Source organism: Cucumis melo, chromosome 7 (assembly GCF_025177605.1).
Source record: "Cucumis melo cultivar AY chromosome 7, USDA_Cmelo_AY_1.0, whole genome shotgun sequence".
In the NCBI taxonomy this organism is placed as follows: Eukaryota; Viridiplantae; Streptophyta; class Magnoliopsida; order Cucurbitales; family Cucurbitaceae; genus Cucumis; species Cucumis melo.
In genome coordinates, this window is record NC_066863.1 from 2,672,662 (window position 1) to 2,694,830 (window position 22,169).

The following is a 22,169-nucleotide window of genomic DNA, read 5'->3' on the forward strand; positions in this document are numbered from 1 at the left end:
AAATCCAATAAAAGAAAAAGTATATCAATTCATTTTTTCCTTTCTTCCTTTTAGTAGGTTCCTAATATTAGGTTTTTTGAATTAATGAATTAACGAACAAGAAAATAAAAACAAAAATCATAAGTGAAGAATGATTCAAAATAAAAAAAATATAGATCTACCGCCTATACTAGAATAAATGAAGTTTTCGAAAACACTTATTAGTGGAGGAAGACCTCTTAGAAATAAGAGAGATAGGGCTAAAGAGAGAGCCAAAAGATCTTGGATGGAGCTAAGGTCCAAAATATTGAAGAAACTTGTAAGGAAAAGAAAAGAGGAATAAGAGGATATAAGAGAGGAAAGCCATTAAAGGCTTTATATTAGAGGATGAATCAGAAGACAAGGAAAGCTATCAAGTAAAACCACTTGCTTTGACAAAGAGTTACTTAATTTGTGTATTTAATAGTATAGTTGTTAAGTTATTAATTAAAACATCAGAATCACAATAAATATATGTTTTTAAAATGGTAAGTTTTAATTTTTTTAGAATTTTTTAAATATAGTAAAATAGTGGGGTTTTTCTTAGGAATAGAACAAAGCGGCAAAATATTTAACAATTTCGAAAATGAAAAAAACTCACAAGTCGTCTACAGTATAAAATACCAAAAATGCCCCGTTAACAAAGTACGTATAATATATTTGGTACAAAACGTGCGTAATATATTTGATACACGATTGTTTAGATTTGACTATTGTTTGGTACACGATCGTTTAGTTTTGGATATTTAATTTGACAATTATTCTTTTAATTATATCGTTTAATTTGATTCCACGGTTTTTAATTTCGTTACGTTTAAAATTAGTTACACGATCGTTTAGATTTAGATAATCAAATCGTTTTTGTTTTGGTACACGATCATTTAGATTTGACTAAACGAGTTTTTTAAAAAAAATTTACATGCGATCGTTTACTTTTTTACACATTTTAGATTATTTTTTTACACGATCGTTTAGATTTGTCTACACGATCATTTATTTTTTTATGATTCTTTAGTACACGACCGTTTAGATTTGGATAAACGATTTTTTTAATTATTTTGGTACGCAATTGTTTGTTTTTTATAGCTTCGTTTACTTTTTTACATCATCGTTTATATTTGGCTATTCTAACTTAGACTACTGATTTTTTCAAAATTCTATATACACGATAGTATTTTTTTTACACGATATTTAGTTACCCAAATTTAAACGACTTAAAAAAATAAGAGACAATGATAAAAAAATCACAGTAGAAAAAAAAGTAGACGAAACAAATCGCTTTTTAACTAATTTTATGAGATTTGTTACACAACCGTAAATAATTTAGTATTTCATTATCTTCATAAAAATTTTCCTAAAATATATAAAATTATTTATAATATATAGCAAAATTAAAATGACAGATATTTCAAGTTTTGGTATATTTTATAAATATTTTTTCAAATCAAATTTGTCATTTTTAATTATCCAAATTTTGCTATGTTTTGACACTTTGTCCACGTTTGCCAAACACTCCCGAAAGAGACCGAGTTAAATTTAATTTAACAGAATATTTACAAGTGATAATGTTCAATTATATTTAATTGGTTGAAAAATAATAAAATAAAAGCCTTAAAAATGCCCCAATCTGTTCCAGTTTTTTCTAAATACGAATTTTGTAATAAATAAATAAATAAATAAATTTGCAAATTCGGTCCACGAAATTTGTAATTCATTTTTCTAATAAATATATACTAATTTTTTTCTTTTTATATAAAACAATCCTGTTTGTTAGGATTCAGTTTTTCGAAGAGACTAAAATGAATGGAAAAGAAAAAAGAGTCGGATAGTTGAAAATGTTGGAAAGTAGCATTTGAACTTATAAAACAATAGACAAAATTCCAAAAAAAGAAAAAAAAAACATACGTACAATATTGTATATTTATTAAAAAAGGGTGTGCAAAAGTCCCAAAGGCATAAGTACAACTGTTACAAACTTTACAAAATAAAAACTCTGAACTTATTTGTACATGCAGATGTCTAAGGTAAGTGTTAAATAAAACTTTACAGTTCATAAGATGGGAACTTTGCTGCATATGGCTCAACCATGTCAAGAAAGAGATATGCCATTCCCCCAATTCCTTCAAACAAGGAATAAGGACAATCACCAGAATGCATCTTCCCTTCTGAAATTAGCTTTTCTGCATTCTGATGCAGAAAGCATGCAAATGCTTTCGCTCTGTGTAAGTACATGAGATCACCAGTTAATCGGTAAAGTGAAAGAAACACGTATGTGTTACCACTAATTCCATGGCAGATGCCAACCCGTTTCAGCAAACCACGGTTCCAGACGACTTCCCCAGCATCTATTGCCGCTTGCAGAAACTCATCATCTCCAAAAACCTGGTGTAGTGTAGTGTAGATGTAAACATAGAGATGAGAACTATGGTTACTTTGGATCTTTAGTAATATAGATCTAAAGACAAGACTGATAATGGATACCTCAGCTGCTTTTCCGAGTGTAAGTGCAACCCCAGGAGCCCCATGGCACCAATGCACCAGACGATCAGATTCGCTTTCTTCGCTAGAAGGATAATTGCCACTTAGAAATCGATTTTTTATCATGTAACGTAACGTATTCTTGACATCCTCAACCTCATCTGGTTTTAGTTCCATGTCCATCAAGACATGCATAATTCCAGCCAATCCATGGGCAGCACCCCAGTACTTCTTCCCATGCCATTCATACATTAAAGGAGATTTACTCTTCTGACCCAATCTTCTACCAGCCTCCATGACTTCATCCACCACTGATCTCTACCCAAAACAATCCATTAGATGAGGAAATTCTGCAGATTCTCAATTTAAGGTCAATTGAGAGTATGAGACCAACATGAAATACCATAAAAGTGTTAGATATCGTGTTCCGTCCAATGTGCTTGTTTAGGAATAAGCAGGCCCATAAGAACCCTGCTCGGCCATATAGCAGTTCATTTGGTAAATCGCTAGGTAGTTTGATCTGTTCTCACAGACATATAAATGGAATCTCAAAATTCATATTCATAAGCATAGAAATGGAAAGAAGCCAACATGAAAACAATGATGTAAAAGCATTACATCTTTAAACTTTTCCAAGTAATGGTCAACTAGCATTCCATCATTAGCGAACTTTGCTGCAACTGCACCAAGAGCACAAACTCCAGCTCGGCCACAGATAAATGTCACATGTCTGCAGAGCAAGTGAAAAGAGATTGAGGAAATGATTGGCAGATACATTAGGAACGAGCTGAAATACAACATTCCAAATTGACCAATTCCACCATAACTCAAAGTCAACACGTGCATCTCCACATCATGCAAGAAAGATTAGATTGAACTATACATTTCAATATTTTACTTTGAAGCTTCAGAATTTGCATTTCAGTCCTCAAAATAACCAATTTCACCAGAACTCAAAATCAACACATATATCTCCCACATCAGACAAGAAAGATTGGATTGAACTCTACACTTCCATTTTCTATTTTGTAGCTTCAGAATTGGCATTTCAGACCTCAGAAATAACCAATTTCACCAGAATTCAAAATCAACAAATATATCTCCATCATTTCAGTCCTCAGATTAGACCATTGAACTATACATTTCCATCGTTTATTTTGTAGTTTCAGAATTTCCATTGCAGTCATCTAATTTGATTCGGTCTTACTAATAGTCTCTCTCAACAGTTAACCATTTTTCATATTTACATAAACTCATTAAATACACAATCGGAAAGAACTTCATTCACTAATACCGGGACAATCCATAAGATCAAACTAAAATGTAAAGAACAAAACAAAATTCGGACCAAAAAAATTGAATCCAAAGATTACCTCGATTTTTTAGATAAAGACTCACAGGCAGCGACAATCTCAGAGCACAATTTGAGATCATTCTCATTTTTAAAAACAAGGAACGATTTCAAAGCCAGGAAAGCCGTTCCTAATGCTCCAGTATACAAAGTATAATCCTGCGGATGCCTTCCACTCAACGTCCACGTCTCTCTCACGACCTAAAACTACAAATCTCAGGCCAAAAAAACAGAACCCTAGAAAAGCATAAAACCACCGGAAATTTCTCAAAACGAAGCGAGTAGATAAAGATACCGTTTCTTTGAGGTTGAGAGCTGTCTGTCTAAGGCGATCGAAAAGTGCAGCGTCGGGAAGTGAAAGGAGCTCTGTCGGAATGAGAGTGGCGGAATAAGAATGGGATGATACGAGTTCGTCCGGCGGTGCTTCGGCAGGGAAGCGTGGCATTGGGTTTGGAAAGAATCGGTCTGCCATTTCTGCGTGTGCTTCTCAGATGGTGGTTCCGATCCTCAATGAAAAAGAAGGTGAGGGACGTTGAGACGGTGCACCAGAGAGAGTGAATTGAGGATTTCGGAAGCAGTTTAGTCGGTTGCTGCTGATGAATCGGCTGCCGGGGAAAACACGTGTTCGTCTGTTTAAATACGAAGTTACTTTTCCAATATTCTTATCCGGACTTCGATATTTCTAAAAAATCTATGAAAAGAAATATTTTAAATATACAAAAGTTTCGAAAAATATTTACAAATACCCAAATATGATAGATAACATACTGATAACTTAATTTAATGTTTGTTTGTGTACTTTGAATTTCATTTCATTTTACTACTTACCTTGATTTGGGTATGATCATATTCTTCACTTCGCGATGGTGGAAGAACAAATTGAAATCAACCTCGTTCAACCTATTTTAAGAGGTAAGAAACTTGAAACCCCATTCTGATATCTATCTCACACATTGTTTTTTTGAACTCTTTTCATGCTTTTAAGTGTTTTAGATATTTGAGTTTGGATGAATTTTGAGACAATTCAAGCTCTATTAGACAAGAAATATACAACTACGAAAAGAAAACAGAGAAATGTAAATAGTGCCGACAAGGTGTTTGATATATTTCCTCACAATGAAATGAAACGAAATAGTTTCTCTGAGAAGATATGAGTTTTGTCTGTTTATTTACATATATGAACTAAGTAATAAAGGGAAAGAGAAATTTTATTGTCTAAAATAATTACAAGCCATTGGAGGTGAGAAAGAGATGTTAGGACTTAGAAGAGAGGTAAATTGTGAAAACAGCAGCAAAATCCACACAGAGAGGAGAGAAATTGTAAATGTGTATCAGGTAGGTAGCTAGTTTGTGTCCCATTCAGCCCAATTAGCTTCACTGCCTCTCCTTGGAATGCTATTAACTCTTGTGTAAACATCAACCTTGAAGTTAGCTCCACACATTGCTCCTTCACTGTCAATTCTAGGCATTGCTTTCATTTTGTTCATTGGATGCTCAAAACTCATTAACCCTCCTTCACTATGGAACATGCATCCTGCTCATTCATTCATTCAAATTTATGAGTTCATGCAATAATTGAACTAAGGCAAAATCTCACCTGCCTTGGTGTGAATTTGTTGTCCAAGAAAACGGTTTGGTTTGGTTTGGCGACCAAACGAACCGAACCATATTCGTGGAGTTCGGTTCCATTTTAAATTCGATTTTTAAAACGATTTAGGTATATAAATACAAAAATAAATATATAATAGTTAGAAATGGTTTTATTTCGTTTCAATTTGATTTTAAATTTCTTGAATTTTTTTAATTTCATTGAGTATTCGATTCGGTTTTAAGAAACAGTCTTGCCGTTTAGATGATCACCCTAAACTCTAGTATATTATTTGTTTCTGGGACAACAAATTCACTGTTCAAACACTTGCAGATCAGGTGATGTGATTTTCCTTTGCCAATGTATTTGTAGATTAGAGTGGATTACCAGTTGGGAATGGGGCATATGATTTAGCACAGCCTTCTTTGATGACATCCACATCATCTGATATCACCACTGACCCATCTGCTGCAATTCCCCAATAGAGCTTCACTCCCCCATCAGCACCCTGTTTGATTATCAAAAACCAGTCTTTCAAAGCAATTTGTAGCAATTCACACAAACTCTTGCTAAGAAGCTCATTAAAAAAAAAAAAAAAAAAAAAAAAAAAAAAAAAAAAAAGATGGAGAGAGAGAGAGTATACCAAGGCAGCAAAAACAGCACCAGCCCTGCTATCGTAAACAACAAAGGCAAAGCTGCCATCAAGGTCCTTAATGACCTGATCAGCTGGGTAAGGACCTCTGTCTCTAAGTGTCCTATACGCCTCGATCAAAAACATAGCCTCATTTGAGCCTTTCGATAGACCATATTGTTTATTCAGTGCACATAGGTTGTTCAAACTTCCCAAGAACAGACAGTATATTTCATCAAACCCACAGAACAGCCTGCAAATTCACCCACAAAAACAATTTTTACCATAAACCCATCAACATAAATAATCCATCCCATCCGTTTAAGCTTGAAATTACCTTTGGTGTACTGAAAAGGATTGGGGAGAAACATAAGCAAGAACAGCGGCTTGGCCGAAGTTAACAGAGAAAGTGTTTTGAGGATGACGAGTAATGAAGTCATCGAGTGTTTCTTGAGGAAGCTTAGGGGCCTTAGAGCCACTGAAAGAGGCAGGGCTCTTAAGTTCCTCAGGTGGGTGTGCAAAAGTTTGGTGGAAAATGGCTAACATTTTTCAGAAATGGAAATTAATGGGTTCATCAAAATCGATAGGAGAAGAGAGTAGGTTAAGCCAAAATCTGCCTTATATATATATATAGATAAAACATAAAACGGAGTATCTAAAAGAAGAAAGAAAGACAAAAGATGGTATGGTATGGCAATGTTGTGTAATTATTGTGGGCGTGGAGTTTTGTGGGATGGGATGAGATGGGATAAGGTTCTCGTTTTCAATGTGGCCTTATCTCTCTCTTCATAAATTTGATTTTTTTTTCTAGAATTTGTGGAAATTAAGATTAGGGATATTCATGTTTGAATTTTGTTTGAGAAGGGTATAGCTCTGTTCTATTTTCTATTGTCTTAAAAATTAAGCCTATTTTCTTTTTTGTTTTTCAATAAATAAATTTATTTGATGTTTTTAATTTTAAAAAGTAAAAAGTAGAAAATATAAAATAGTTTATGAAGAATCTCTATTTTTAAAAATAAAAAAAATTAAATTGGTGTATGAAAAATATATTTAAAAGTATAAAAGTAAACCTCTTTAATTCTAATATCTAATTTTGTTCTTTATATTGCTCTTATGAAAGCCCAAAAATTTAGAAGTGTGAATCTATCTGCCTAGACAGTGGTATTTGAAAAAGAAAAAAGAATTATCAAATATTAAGGACTTGTGAGGGCAATGATAAAAGCATATTGAGATTGACATTAAATTATAAATTATAAATTATACACACTATTTAACACTGAAACACTGTAGGTTAACCACTAATTTGATGAGACTGTTTAGTTTAAATTCGATTAAAAAATTATGTCGATTATTGTTGAATTAAATCTTTTTTTTCTTCCTAATGAAATATAAAATAAAAATAAAAGATCAATTATATATAATAGACTTTAAGTTCAAAATGAGAATAAACTCACCTATAGACCAAAATTAGAGGTCTTAAAAGTTGCAAATCCAGTCTATGATATTTCCAAATAGATAAACCAATAATTTTACAAATTATTCTCAACAGAGATAAATGTGACTAGTTTTACACTAATGAATTTAATTAAAAAACAATTATATTTTATGTTTTTAAATATGAGTGTGACAGTAGATTTAGAAATTAAAATCTAATTAAAATAATTATATATTTGATACTGTATCTACAAGTTAATTTTAGTTATCCACTAAATATTACTTGATAACATACTATTATTAATTAAATTAAATTATGAGCACATTTTACGTTAAGCAGAATTGTTATAAAAACATGGCTTTATAACATGATATATTGCATTTTAAATCTTAAATTTCAAAATCTTAGATACAAGAAAACATAAAATAGTGTTGTTTTTTGAGAATATGAAGAACTTTATATTTTCTATTTGAAAAGGAATATATTAAAGAAATATGGGAGTGGATTAAGATATGGTTTGGTATGGAAGAAGTTATCCAAAAACGGAAAAAGTCATAGCCACATCAGCAGAGTTTGCTATTCTTTCTTCTTTCCCAAATCTGTGGGTGTCTTCTCAAAAGAAGAGCTAGACCCTAGCACCTAGAAATACCTCATGCCCTTGCCCTATCCAAAAAATATTCTACACATTGGTTTCTTCTTTTACCACTATTTCTTTAACTTTTAACATATATAATTTCATACTCTCTAATTCTTTTGTTTTCATGTATTTGTCGTAGTTTAATTATGGAAAACTATAGTGTTATAGTTTTCATGAATTTGAAGTTTGGGTTTGACGGAAACGAATCATGTAGGACTTATGTAATGAGTATTATATTTAACAAGTTTAAGATTCTGGTAATAGTTGTAATTATACTTTCAAATTTTTAGTTGTAAAAGTTGAGCCTTCAAATTTATACGAGTGTTAAACTTGGACCTTCCTAATTATATCATTGTAGAATTTATAACAATTGTATTAAGTTTGAGTGTTTAGTTTTTATCATTTTAGGGTCTAATTTTTAAAATTATGCTAAGATTGAGGGTTCCATTTTAAAATTTTAGAAGTTTAAGGGTCAAAGTTTTACTACCGAAAGTAAACCTTTTAGTTTATGTATAAAAAAGTTAGGGCTTTTAACTAAAATAGCCTAAATTGCTATATGATATTACATAATGGACATTTCTTCCTAATATATTACATAAAAGTCCTAAATGGACTATTTTATTTCACAAAAGAATGGGTAAATTTACTTTAATACCCTTATTTATTTAATGTAAACGAAAAAAATTGAAAAGGAAAGCTTTGGAGATGAGTGAAAAGGGGAAACTATTTGCACGTATAAAGAATTTGCACTCTGTTCGGCGAAAACTACCATCATTTTTTCAAAAATCTCCCGGTCATTCGTCGTCTTCCATTCTTTGCTCACATTAGGGTTTTCATTCTTCGTCTCCGACAGTGCTGACACCGTCTTCCACTATGTTGCGAAGCAATCTCCCATTCCGGTGAGTCTATATTTCTTCAGTCTTATATGAAATAAAATGAGGTATATTTGCAACGCAGCCTCAAATTTCTTTAAAGTCTACAATTTTGACCATCCTAACGAAATGTATTAGAAATATATGTCACTAATAATTTATGTTGTAATTAAGGAGGGGTATATATATACTAAATCACTAAAAAATCATATAATCTTCCTCGGCTACTGGATGTCCATATATATATGTATTATGGTAAATAAGAAGGGGTATATATTAGGGGTGAGCAGCGGGCGGTCGGGGTTGGTTTTTCGATCAAACCGCCCCCAAACCGACCACAAGTCGGTACATATGTTGCAAAACCGACTTCAGCCACTGCTTCCAACAAAACCGGCCGGTTCGATAGTCGTGCAGTCGGTCGGTTTTGGTCGGTTTTCTTCTTCTTCTTCCTCCTCCTCCTATGTTTTTTACTTTCTTTTCTTTTCCTCCCTTTCTTTTTTCTTTTTCTTTTCTTTTTTTCCTTTGTTTTTTGAAATGTGAGATATATAGATTCAATTTCTTTTTTTCTTTGACCTTTAAATTTCCTTTTACAAATATTATGTGGTTTATGGTTGGAGCAAAATTTTCTTTGATAAACGGTTTTAAAAATTAAGAATCGCATTATTTTATTTTATTTCTCTTTTTAAACTTAAACTTATAATTATATAATATGCATATATATATATATATATATATATATTATTTTTTAAAAAAATACATAGGTCGGTTCAAACCGACTGACCGACCTCTCAGTTTTTGAGTTTCTAGAACCGAAACCCAATCGCCAATTGTACTATTTCGACCGTCCGACTTCAGTTCGTTGGGTTTCGGTCGTTTGTTTCAGTTTTTCGACCCACCATGCTCACCCCTAGTATATTTATAGGAAATCACATAATACACATATCATATTGATCGGTTACTATATGTCAATTTATATGTATTATTGTATTTATGAAGGGTATATATATAAAAAATCACAGAACATACATATCACATTCATTTGTTACTGTATGTCAATTTATATGTATTATTGCATATATGAAGGGGTATATATAAAATTATATGCATTATTCACATAATAGATAATTCATATTCCTTAGCGAATGTATGTAAAATTATATGCATTATTGTATATATGAAGTAATATATATCTAAAACAAGTATTTTGGAATATAAGATTAAACGTTTTAGGAAAACTACGATGTAATGGAATACTGAAAAATATAAGGAATTGAGGAAGAGAACTAACCGGAAGTATGAGGAGAATGAAAGTTGCCGGCGGTTGAGGAAGACGGCTAATTGGAAGGAATCGAGGAAGACAACTAACCGGAATAAATTGAGGAAGACAACTAACCGGAATTGGTGAACAAATTCGATAAGTTGCTGGCGGCAAAAAATGGACGATGTACCGGAATTTGATGACTGTAGATATTACCAGTGAGAAAATTGAAGAAGTTGATGGTGACAGATGAAGAATTAAAATGATTTAGCCAGCAGATGAAGAATTAATCAAGAGGTACTACCGAATTAATCAAGTGGCGAATGAAGAATTAATAACCGAATTAATCAATATCTATTTTGAAAATTATTTCCATATTAAAAGATATATTATTTGATGATAAATGAAAATAAATTATATAAGGTAACGTTTTTTTATTAATAATTAACATTTTACATTAATTAATATAATAATTAAGAAAGTTATGAATTAGATATTAGTAATCAATATAATGTAAATAAGGAAATATATACTATTTAAATTCAAAATACCCATATAATTAATATTAATGATAAGGTTAAATTTTTCTTAAAAATATACAAAATTCTAATCAAGAAATTTTTTTTTAGGATATTTGTGAAATTTCCTAGTCAAAGTAGGCATTTTCTTTCGATCTTTCAAAAACTTAGTTAAAAAACCCACATATTTTAGGATAGATTTGTGGTCAATTCGATGATCATATTGCTCGACCCAGGTTTGTGTCCTTCGACATCTTTATCAAATGATATTCTCTTTTAGAAGAGGTGTGGTTTTCTAAATTTAAAAATATGTTATATTTATAGGGTCTTCTTAAATATAGTAAAAAAAAATATTTACCTTCTATAGAAAGATTTTGCAAAAGTAAAAAGCCCAAACCCGTGGTGTGAAATACTAAAAAGGATCTCAGTTAACATAATTTTTGTGATTCTCAACCCACCATTATCGTTGTCTATCTTAAATAGACATAGATATAGTTTTATCATTGTCTATTTAAGATAAACTAATGTAAAATACTATCAGAGTCTATATGATATAGATAAGGGTAGAATACTTAATAGTTGTTGTGGTTGAAAATTGAAGGTACCATTACAAATATTTATAACTTAAGAATATAATAAATTAGAAAATATCATTCATAGACTCTAACATCAATTCATTTGTTTAATTTTGCTAATTTTTCTTGGATGGTGGACAATGATAAAGATCTATCTCATTTTCTATCCTAATTAAATAGATAGAGATAGGTCACTATCATTGCCTATTTAAGATCGAAAGTGATAATTTTTTATCATTTTCTATCCAAGATAGAATGAGATCCACTGTTGTTGCCTATCCAAAATAGACTTCAATAAATGGGTTTCAATGATTTGGTTGTAGTTCTTGGTTTGTTGTTTTTGTTTAATTCTACTGAAATATAGACAAAGATAGAGAGTGATAGTACTTTATCATTGTCTGATAGACAAATATAGAATACTATCATTGTGTATTTGAGATAGATGATGATAGTTATATATCAATGTCTATCTAAGATAGAGACAAAGATAGATAGACAAGAATAAGATCATTGTCAAGCCTTTTACATCTATAATTGCAAATCGAAAAATATCCAATTCCTCCGAGTTTGTGTTTTTATTTTATTCTACTAAGTTTATGAGAGATAAAGTTTTATTAGATTCTTATTAGGAAGCAACTGTTGTCAATCAGAAAATATTTACAACTCAAGAACATAAGAAATCAGAAAATATCATTCATAAACTGAAAGGTGACAGTTCATCTGTTTATATATGTATTACAATACAAAAATAATGATTACATCATTTGGTTTATTGGGTCAAGTTTGCCGGCTCTATAATTATGACATTTACGATCACAACTATATTTTGATGAACTTTTAGATTCACCTACATATGAAATTATTGGTTTTCTAGGTCTTCCAACTTTACATCTACTAACAATATAAGGTATTATTTTCATGACATCATCTTCAACTCTCCAATCAAAATGGACTTCAATAGGTCGAACACAACTGTTGTAAACCGTTGACAATGTTCTTCTATAATAAAACTTGGCCATAGAAATAGACATGAAAGATGATGATTGAAGAAGATGATACCAAATAATAATAATAATAATAATAATAATAAGACAGATCCCTAGAATAATAGGAAGAAGAAATTCAAGTACAAATTAAACAAATAATTATCGAAAAGAATAAGAAGAAGAAAGAAGAAGAATTGCCGAGGAATAAAAATAAAAAAACACGCAAGAAAAGGAAGAAGAAAAATATGATTTTGGGAGGAGGAGAAGAAGAAAAAGAAGCAAAAAACGAAGGAGATGGATACATGGAGTCCTACTACCACCGTCGTCGTCGCCACTGTGAAGGGAACGAAGAAGGATACGACGTCGTCAGTGACCACCGTCCAATGCAATTTGTTGCTGATGAGGAATATGAAGAAGGAGAAATTGAGATAAAGAAGAAGACATTCGATGAAACTCGCTGCGTGAGGTGAAGAAGAAGGTCTCGTTTTGTAAAATTAAAAAACTGAGAGTATTTCTAGAATGGATGAAAATAAAATCATAGGCCTCAATGAATTTTTTTATTTAAAATGTAATATTATTTGAAGAAAATTATACATACTTCTCCCTCTCTTTCACCCTCCCATTCTTGTTTTCTCTTTTCTCTTCTCATTTTCAAAAATAAGTATAGGTTAATATTCATAGATATAATAAAATATAAAATTATTTACGTTTCCTATAATAATAAAAGGATAGTTGCAAATGTATCAATTATATTCAAAATAATTAAGTATATAACAATATTTTAAAAAAAATTTGCAAATATAGCAAAATCTGTCAAAATCTAAGAGTCTATCAACGATAAACTATGTAATAAATGTTGGTCGATAAAAAAAAAACCATGTAGAAGTAAATGCAGTAGTAAATGGGCCTTAAAATAAGCCCGGACCCAATCTTCTCAAATAAAATGGACCTGAAGATAGGCTGGGCCCTAATAATTCTAAAAGCTCCCACATGGGCCTAATAATAATATTGTACGATCATTTTCCATGTAGTAAAAATCTATTAAAACATAACCAAACTACTTTGATGAATCTGCTAATTAATAATTGGTTAAGCCTTTAATAAAACACATACTTTAATATTTAGGCAAATTCAAACAAAATTTTGGAAACTGTTTTTTAGGTCCGTTTAGTAATCATTTGGTTCTGTCCCTACCCGCGTTCTAAAGCCCAAACCAAATTTTTAAAATTAAAACGAATAAATTTTTCAAAACTTACTTTTGTTTTTAAAATTTCACCAAAAAATTTTACTTTTTTACTTGAGAACAATGAAACTCACAATAAGAAATGGAGAGAAAATCAAAACTAAAACTAAACTGCTATCCATATCAATTGTATTTTTTTTTTTTCTTTGCACTCTGAATTTTGTTGTAAGAGTAAAGTGAGTATGAGTTTGATTTAAGAATATTAATATACTTTTATTTTATTAGAAAAACTAAAAGTAATTTGAATTTACTAAAAAGAAAAGAAAATTAAATGGCATAGAAAACCCCATACCACAAAAATTGCTAAAAGGACAGCCAAGCAATTTTATTTATGTGGAAAGATAAAAATGACTTAGTGTCCTTTGTGTTGATGTAGAAATAAAAGATGCCTTTCTTTTCTCTAAATTTTAATTGCTTTTTTTCTTTTTTTTTTTTTTTTTTGCTATTATTTATAGATTGTTTGTGATTAATTGATTGGTGTATATGTATAAACTCATTAATTAAGACATGAAGGGATGATTTATGGGACAATAATTGTATGTTGTTCTAAGAACAATTAATGATGTTTACTTTGTAACAAAGAGTAGGTAGAGATGATACAAGAGGATTTTGATTGTTACAAAAACAATATAATATTATATATCCAAATTTATAATCAAATAGACTATATAGATGGAAACAAAAATCAATTGCTATCATAATATATTAATAAATATTAAGTACCATTTACTCAACTTCTTCATTCAAGTTTAAAATAAAATAGAAATCTCAAATAATGAAGGTAATAAATTTGGTTTTAACCATTCAAAAATTGCACTTAAACATATTAAAGTCTAAACCTAAAATTGGAAGAATATCTCTTTCTATTTTTTAACCTTGTCATGATTTTTTTTTTCTTTTTTTACTTCCACTTTTGAAATTATATTTAGATTTTCAATCAATTTATTAATTTACTTTTTAATTTTAGTATTTAGTAAGAGGTTAAAAGACGCATTGTTTAAAACAAAGCTGAACATAAAATCTAAAAATTTTGAAATAAAATTGTGGAACCAAAGTTGAGAATCTTAGACTGAAAAAACCGTGAGGATTGATTATTGTCCCAATAATATTCATTACTTATTGATTTTGAGACAAAACCTCATACCACCAAATCGTTAGATCAATCCATTCATACATTTGATTGACAAGTATCAATATTATTATAAAAGTTAAAACATCACCATTACTCTAAACAAAAGTAATTTGGATAGGAGACAAAAACTCAACCACACACATGATTAAAACAAAACCACACATGAATGATATGTACCAAGTTTATATGTTCAACATTTATGCAGTAAATGCCGTAAAAGAAAATAATCTACATCAACATCATCTCTTCAAATCAATCACGATATATATGTTTTAAATATTGATAGTTTATTAAAAAATGTTAATAATTTTGATTATATAAAAATGTGTGTGAAAATATCGATAAGAGGTCGACATTAGTAAATAAAATTAGTTCTTTAATTTTTTATATAACAATTTAGTTCTTATTATTTGAAATTTGTAATAATTTAATCTTCAACACAAATAAAATTTAATTTCGATTTTTAGCGTTTTTTTATGTAGATATTTTATTTTATAAAATTATCGAGTTTCTAAGTAATGTCTATTGATATTTTATTTTCACACTTTAATTCTATAGTAGAGGCTAAGTTGTTAGACGACATTGTTATACGGTAAAATTTAGTAACTAAATTGTTACAAACGGATTAAATTGTTGTATTTGTGAAAGTATAGAGTCTAAAAGTAATTTTAAACACATACATGTTTGATTAATAGATCATAATTTTTTATTAGAGAACGTTGTAGATATCGATTTGAATTTTTAAAGAAAAAAGTATAGGAAAAATATCAATTTACATGGAATTGTATTCATTTATATCTTAAACGACTAATAACTATATCGATTTAAACCCTAAACTTTAAAAGTTGTATCAATTTAAATCTCAAACTAATAATTGTATCGATTCGAACTTTGAAATTTTATAAATATGTCAATTTACGATCAATATCAACATAAACCCTCAATTATATTTTATTTAAATACACTTATCAAATTTATCGATTTAAATAGATTTATTAATTTCTAATCAAATCAAAACAACTCTATACTTTAGAATTTAAATTGATGTTTATAAATGTGTATATATATATATAAAAAGAAAAAAGGGTAGAAAGAGCCAAATTAGGGGTTTTGAAAGTCGTAGTTGTACTTATCTGTCAGCATGTGAAAGGTACGGAGGGACAATGCCTCACATCTCACTTTTTCCTTTTTCCTTATTCCTTTTATTCTCTCTCCTTTCGCCACCTCAATTTTCAAATTCTTTATTTATATATAATTATAGTAAACCAAAATTATATAGTTAAAATTAATCACACGGTTAAATTTAGCAAAATTAGTTTGATAAATTAGGTTGATAGTACACCATTTTTAAATTTGTAAAAATAGCAAAATTCAAGTCTAACCCACATTTGAAAAATGAAAAATTACAAATCTACCCATTAGAATTATCAACATTTTCACGCATCACTTGATGTGTTGTTGATATACTTGGTATGTTGTTGATACACTTGTTATGTTGTTGATACACTTGTTATGTTTTGCTAATACATTCGATGAATTAAATAACACTTGATACACATCATTGGTTTGATACACTTGATATGTTGTTACATTTGTTAAACTTTGAAAATACACTCAATCAATTAAGGACACTTGATGCACTAAGCATGATACATTACATTATCGATACACTTGATTAGGTTTAATACAGTAGTTAATAAGTTTGATACACTTAATACACCATTGATGAACATTTTATACTTTCACCGATACACTCGACAGATTTAATACATTTGATGTAGTTCATATGTTTGATATCCTTGATGTACTATTTGGTATATTTTTTATATTTATCGATACGCTCGATTGATTAAAATACACTTGATATACTTGAGATTCTGATGATATACTTAATATACTTCACTAGTACATTTTGATACATATTATATGTTTGCTAGACTAAATTACATCATTCATATACTTAATAATACTACATTTAATTGCATAAAATTTGAAAAAAATGGAAATCATTTAGTAAGTACATCAACCTACTAATACATATAGTATAAGTACATCACAACACTAATGTACAAAACTGATACAAAGTTGGAGAAAAAATAATGATTGGGGCCTTAAAAACGGGAGAAGAAATAAGTTATTGAATAGTAGTTTGAGAATAATAAAATATTTAAGATGGAATGTATTTTAAAAAGTGAGAATGTTGTCGTGTTTGGAAGCAACCATTTGAAAGAAGTATGAAGAAAGAACTTAGATTTAACAAAAAATGATGATAAAAAATCTGGATAAAAATGGTAAAAAGAAAGAAGATAAAGATGTTGAAAACGGAGATTGAACAAACGATAGTTTTTTTTATTATTATTATTTTAATTTTTGAGAGAATCTACAGAAAACCAATCGAAAAATAGTGTTTGAAAAAAATAAATATTTTTTATTATTAAATTAATTTTTTTTATTATAAATACAAATATGATATAGAGGTTTACAAAAAAGAAGAAGAGAAAGTAGAAGATGAAGCATCAAAGGGAGATGATCAATAAAGAGAGAAAGAATATATGGGAGCGGTTTAGAAATAATAAAAATTTTAAAGTAGACAATATCTCCAAAATATTTTAAAAATTAAAATTTGCAATATTTACAAAATTTAAAAAGTATGTACAAAAATTGCTAAAACATAATTTTATAGTGATACCGAATACAATTTCCTTTAAAATTATATGCTCACTTTAGGATATCTATCAAAACACTCCTTCACTTCAAGTCTTCAATTATGTGGTGTGTAAGACTTCGTTTCATTCATTACCTCCATCATGCATATTCCTCAAACATTGTTCATATATCCATTTTCTTAATGTTTCAAAATTTTAGATCTCGTTTTAATCACTGTTTTCTTCTTTGATATTTTGTTTTGTTTTGGAAGAAACGAAAATGGATTTGGATTCAAAATTGGTAAGTTAAGAATTGATTCTCTGTCTCACACATACACATGCCCATCATCATCAATTGACTACAAAAACAATTTTTTTTTATTTTTTTTCTTCAAATAGTTCTTTATTTATTATTGGCTTTCTTGTCTTCATTAAAGAAGAAAAAAACACAAAGGGATTCCCAAAGTCAGAGGCCATGTGAGAATATTCCTTTTCTTTTACCACAAACCAAATGAATGTTAAACTATATATGTATTCTAATTTTATTAATATGTGTATATGTATATATTAAAATGAAGCCTTATTATATAACTTATAATAAGCAGCATTTTGGCATTGATAAGTAATAAGCACAAGAAGCAAGCACAGCTTTGATATCCTTAATGCCATTTTCCTTATATATTATTACTCAATTTGGTAGGTATATTATATTGGTTATTTCATGAATATTATTATACCTTTTTTTATTTTATTTTATAAAAGTTATCCATTTCTTTATTAAATCAAGGTTTTTTTTTTTTTTTTTTAATATTGATATTTTAAATAGTGACAAAGTTAAATAACTTTTTCTACAGCAAAAATGTGGCTAATTTACTTTGGTAAAAACCTTGCTTGTTATTTCATTTAATATGATATAATAAACAACAAAAGTTTATAAAAACTTGAACTAATCATGGCCTAAAGTCATGCATCCAAATAGATCAAAAGTTGACCTCTCAAACGGATTTCATTTATTAACACATTTGTCTCCAAAATGATTTTACTATCAATATTTATAATATCTTTTTTCGAAAGTTAAATTATTACAAAATTTAAACTATAAAAACTATATTACTACAAACACTAATAATTCATTGTGAAATAACGTATATAGATAATATATACACATTAGCTCAATAGTACCGGATAATAACTTCTCATCTTAAAGGTAAAAGATTTGAATCTCTTAATCTTTTATTGTTGTATGAAAAAAATATATTATATTATATTATATATATATAAATTGAACGTGATCAAAAATCCATTTTTTTAAATAAGGAGAACGTGGCTTTTGAGAATATTCAATAGGCATGACCTAATAAACTCTCAATTATAAGATGACAACGATAACTTATAATATAAGAAGCTTTCCACCAACAAGTATTTGTGTATTTTAAAATTTGGACTTTGGAGATAGGTTTTCACATTATGGACATATACCATCTCCTTTAGTCCTTTTGGCATATTGCATGGTCCTTCTCTATATTTATTTCAAACTTCATAATTGATTAGCAGTTGATTTTTCGCTTTTAGTTATGAGTGGAGTCTCGATCATATATATAATATATACTTTATGTTAGAAGCATTATTAATGTTACTTATTTTTGTCATATTTTTTGAAAGGAGAACAAATTTGCTCATTCTATCGCAACTTAGCCTCATCTTAAAGTTGTTTTTTGATTAGGAAAACATATTTTTCTAGATTATGTTGTTCTCCTTTTTCTTGAAGGGTGTAATGCATAGTTGATCGTTTGTTTTGTGTTGCTTGCTTCAAAGAAAAAAAATGAAGGAAAGGAAGAAACCCAATATTATACAAACGTTAAGAACTTCAAATATTCATAAGGGGACAACTGGAAATATAACAACCAGGCAAAAAATATTTGCAGGTATAACAAAATTTAGATTCACTTTTTGAAAATATGTCGCTAACAAACCATATCATTGGTAGAATTCTATTAGTGAGATAAACTATATCACTTATAGAAGTTGTTGGAAAAAGAAACCCTTTCTTTAAAAAAAATTTTTGTTCTAAAGAGAGTTATTTTGGCACACTTGCATGGATTAGATGGCCAGACAAAGCCTATGTCCTGGGAAGTCTTAAAGGATCAAGTTAAGGGAAGAGGAAGAAAAAGTTGAAGGAAGCTAAATGTAAAGGAAGACAAAGAAGACAAGACTCATCCAAAATTTATGTGGAAAACTTACACGAAGAAAAACCACAAACTAGAAAATGATCAACTATATATATATGTGTGAAAAATTGCTACTATCACACAAAATAATTTTCTCTCTTTCAACCCCAGATACAAGAGCACTCTTTCAAATTTTTTTGACACATCTCATACCTTTTTCACATTTTCAAACTGAAGAATACAAAATGGATTTAATTAGAGTTAGCACACTAAGCATAAAGTGTTTCAAATTGGAACAATTGAAAATCAAAGACACAAACTCTTTTTATAGTCCATGACTAATTTCCAAAACCTTTTTAATGTAGGAAAAACTCATGACTTTCCTAGCTAAACCTTTCCAACGTAGGATAAACTCGTGATTTCCTAAACATTTTGTACCACTACAAGAAATTAGGGTTTTTTCGACGCACAAAATGACGTCGGAGGACAAAACATCAGGACAAACGGCTATTCCCAACGCTGAAATCCACACATCGGGACACGAAAAAATTATTATTTTAATATCATCTTTGCCCGACATTTCATGAAAAACGTCAGAAAAAAGAAGCAAGTCTCGACGTTTATCAAATGACGTTAGAAATACAAACATAGTTCCTGACGAGTTACACAGGACATCGGGATAAACTCAAAACATTTTTATGTGAAAGAGAAAGATCCCCAACGGTCCATGCATGGCGTTAAAAATAGGTAGATAGTTCCCAACGGGTTACACGAGACGTTGGGATAAACTTAAACATTAATTATGTGTTAGAGCAAGATCCCCGACGCCATGCATGTAGCGTCAGGAATAATTAATTACCTAGTCTCGACGATATTAGTGATTTGTCGGGACTTGATCTAACTATTCTCGACGAATAGATAACAACGTCGAAAGTTCTCCTATATATTCCATTTTAGTTTTCTAAAAGATAGAACTGAAATTTCAAAAATTCGATCCACCTTCTCCGTTCTTCTCCATTCTTCCATCATACCTTGCCCTCTCTCACTACCGTTGAAGGTCCGTTCTTCTGTTGTGCCTTGCTCTCGCCACCATCTCCCTCACCGCCATTCTTCCATTTTCGGTAAATTTAAAACTATTCCAATTAATTTCTTTTAGATGTTAGAACTGGTGATTTTCTTATTCCTTTCAAATATATAAATTTTATCTTTTCTCTTATTCTTACCAAAACCCAACGATTAGATCATTATGTTCTTATTAGTTTAATAAACATATATATTGGCATTGCCCCATCATTCTTTACTTCTTTAGCATGCAATAACAATTAAACGGTATATGTAACATAGAACACCACAAGTCGCACACTATGTCGTAACAAGATAAATAGTAACACTGGAATAGACAACACAAGAGTGTGAGAGAGACAAAAATGGGATGTTGTTGTATGGACATTTTCAAATCTGAACATTGAGGACATTGCAAATCTAGACATTGGGTTTTGTTGTATGTATGTTGATATTGTTGTATGTATGTTGATGATGTTGAATGTATGTTGATGTTGTTGAATGTATATTGATGCTTTTGAATATATGTTGATGGTTGTTTTGTTGTATATATGTTAATGCTTTTGAATATATGTCGATGGTTGTTTTGTTGTATGTATGTTAATGCTTCTGAATGTATGTTGACGGTTGTTCTGTTGTATGTATGTTGACAATTTTGAATGTATATTGATGGTTGTTCATTTATTTTCTACAAATGTGCGTTCTGTTGTATGTATATTGTACCTATTTTTGATATCGAACTTGTTGTGTATTTCAGCATTATGTGCAACGGAGGAACTCAAACAGAGGAAGGGAAGTTGAACATTATTTTAGCTAATTTGATCGTAGAGACATAGGCAACATGTATAAAAATGGTAGTTGGACATTATTACGAACCGCATCCAAAGAAATATAAGCTTGCTTGAAACAGAAAGAACCATAACTCACATGGGGATGGTCTACAAGGTTCATAACTACTCCTCTTACTACAGGACGCTTACCTAGCCAACATTTAGATCCGACTCTACCCAAACTTTTCTGGTTTGCCCCAGCATTCCCCACTTGTCCGACTGTTGCTGAGCAATTTTTGGATATCAAACGTCTCTAGTGGTTCAGAAAATTGATTTCGAAGAGAGGAGCAGAAAATGACAAAATCGATAACCGAATAGGTAAGTCATAGAAAGTTTTTTACTAACATATTAGGTAATATGCATGTGAGAAACTTTCTATGGCTTACCTGTTCAATTTTCGATTTTGTCATTTTCTGTTCCTCTCTTTCAAATCAATTTTTCTGGAACCACTAGAGTAAGAGTTCTTTCTGTTTGAAGCAATCCCGTGTTTCTCTCGACACAACTTGTAATAATGTTCGATTTTCCTCTTTGCACATCTTGTCCATGTCCCTATGATCATACTAGCTACAGTGATGTTGATGCAATGTGCAGAAGTTGAGAAACTGGCGTCGACGCTTTGAATTATGTTTAAGTTATCATTTTTACTTTGTATCATTGATGTAATTTATATTTGAACTACTTAGAACGTGTACTTTTTTAATATTTTAATTAATAATAAATTTAACTTGGTATTTTTGTAATA

General features: G+C 29.8%; 2 protein-coding genes and 1 long non-coding RNA gene across 5 annotated transcripts; 1 reads left to right on the forward strand and 2 right to left on the reverse strand.

The window, feature by feature from the left end:
• Window positions 1-1,920: 1,920 nt before the first annotated feature.
• On the reverse strand, window positions 1,921-4,821 carry LOC103493496 (lanC-like protein GCL2). Of its 3 annotated transcripts, none has more exons than XM_008454253.3 (7): window positions 4,676-4,821; window positions 4,143-4,476; window positions 3,870-4,048; window positions 3,115-3,226; window positions 2,891-3,016; window positions 2,500-2,814; window positions 1,921-2,400 (listed from the first exon to the last, which is right to left on the reverse strand). In XM_008454253.3, exons 2-7 carry the CDS (start codon window positions 4,317-4,319, stop codon window positions 2,062-2,064), a joined length of 1,248 nt encoding a protein of 415 aa, XP_008452475.2. In that variant the 5' UTR covers window positions 4,320-4,476; window positions 4,676-4,821; the 3' UTR covers window positions 1,921-2,061. The 3 variants fall into 3 exon arrangements, with proteins under 3 accessions (XP_008452475.2, XP_050943872.1, XP_008452476.2); XM_051087915.1 differs by having other exon boundaries at window positions 2,900-3,016; window positions 4,676-4,812; XM_008454254.3 differs by lacking the exon at window positions 4,676-4,821 and having other exon boundaries at window positions 2,900-3,016; window positions 4,143-4,581.
• Window positions 4,822-4,922: 101 nt separating this feature from the next.
• On the reverse strand, window positions 4,923-6,806 carry LOC103493498 (stem-specific protein TSJT1). The gene is made up of 4 exons (XM_008454256.3): window positions 6,404-6,806; window positions 6,079-6,319; window positions 5,823-5,943; window positions 4,923-5,381 (listed from the first exon to the last, which is right to left on the reverse strand). The coding sequence occupies exons 1-4, from the start codon at window positions 6,610-6,612 to the stop codon at window positions 5,191-5,193; spliced, it is 762 nt and encodes a 253-aa protein (XP_008452478.2). The 5' UTR covers window positions 6,613-6,806; the 3' UTR covers window positions 4,923-5,190.
• A 13,714-nt stretch (window positions 6,807-20,520) lies between these two features.
• LOC127150331 (uncharacterized) lies at window positions 20,521-22,169 on the forward strand. Its single transcript, XR_007822608.1, has 2 exons — window positions 20,521-20,656; window positions 21,355-22,169. It is a non-coding gene; the product is annotated as an uncharacterized LOC127150331 (long non-coding RNA).

What these genes read in the sequence shown, in the direction of transcription:
- LOC103493496 (XM_008454253.3), bottom strand. Translation starts at nt 4,319, where the DNA reads ATGGCAGACCGATTCTTTCCAAACCCAATGCCACGCTTCCCTGCCGAA. An exon ending in CTCTCAACCTCAAAGAAACG is followed by an intron (nt 4,049 to 4,142) that starts GTATCTTTATCT and finishes TTGTAGTTTTAG; the next exon opens with GTCGTGAGAGAGACGTGGAC. An exon ending in CACTCGGAAAAGCAGCTGAG is followed by an intron (nt 2,401 to 2,499) that starts GTATCCATTATC and finishes ACACTACACCAG; the next exon opens with GTTTTTGGAGATGATGAGTT.
- LOC103493498 (XM_008454256.3), bottom strand. Translation starts at nt 6,612, where the DNA reads ATGTTAGCCATTTTCCACCAAACTTTTGCACACCCACCTGAGGAACTT. An exon ending in TCCTTTTCAGTACACCAAAG is followed by an intron (nt 6,320 to 6,403) that starts GTAATTTCAAGC and finishes GTGAATTTGCAG; the next exon opens with GCTGTTCTGTGGGTTTGATG. An exon ending in ATATGCCCCATTCCCAACTG is followed by an intron (nt 5,382 to 5,822) that starts GTAATCCACTCT and finishes ATGAATGAGCAG; the next exon opens with GATGCATGTTCCATAGTGAA.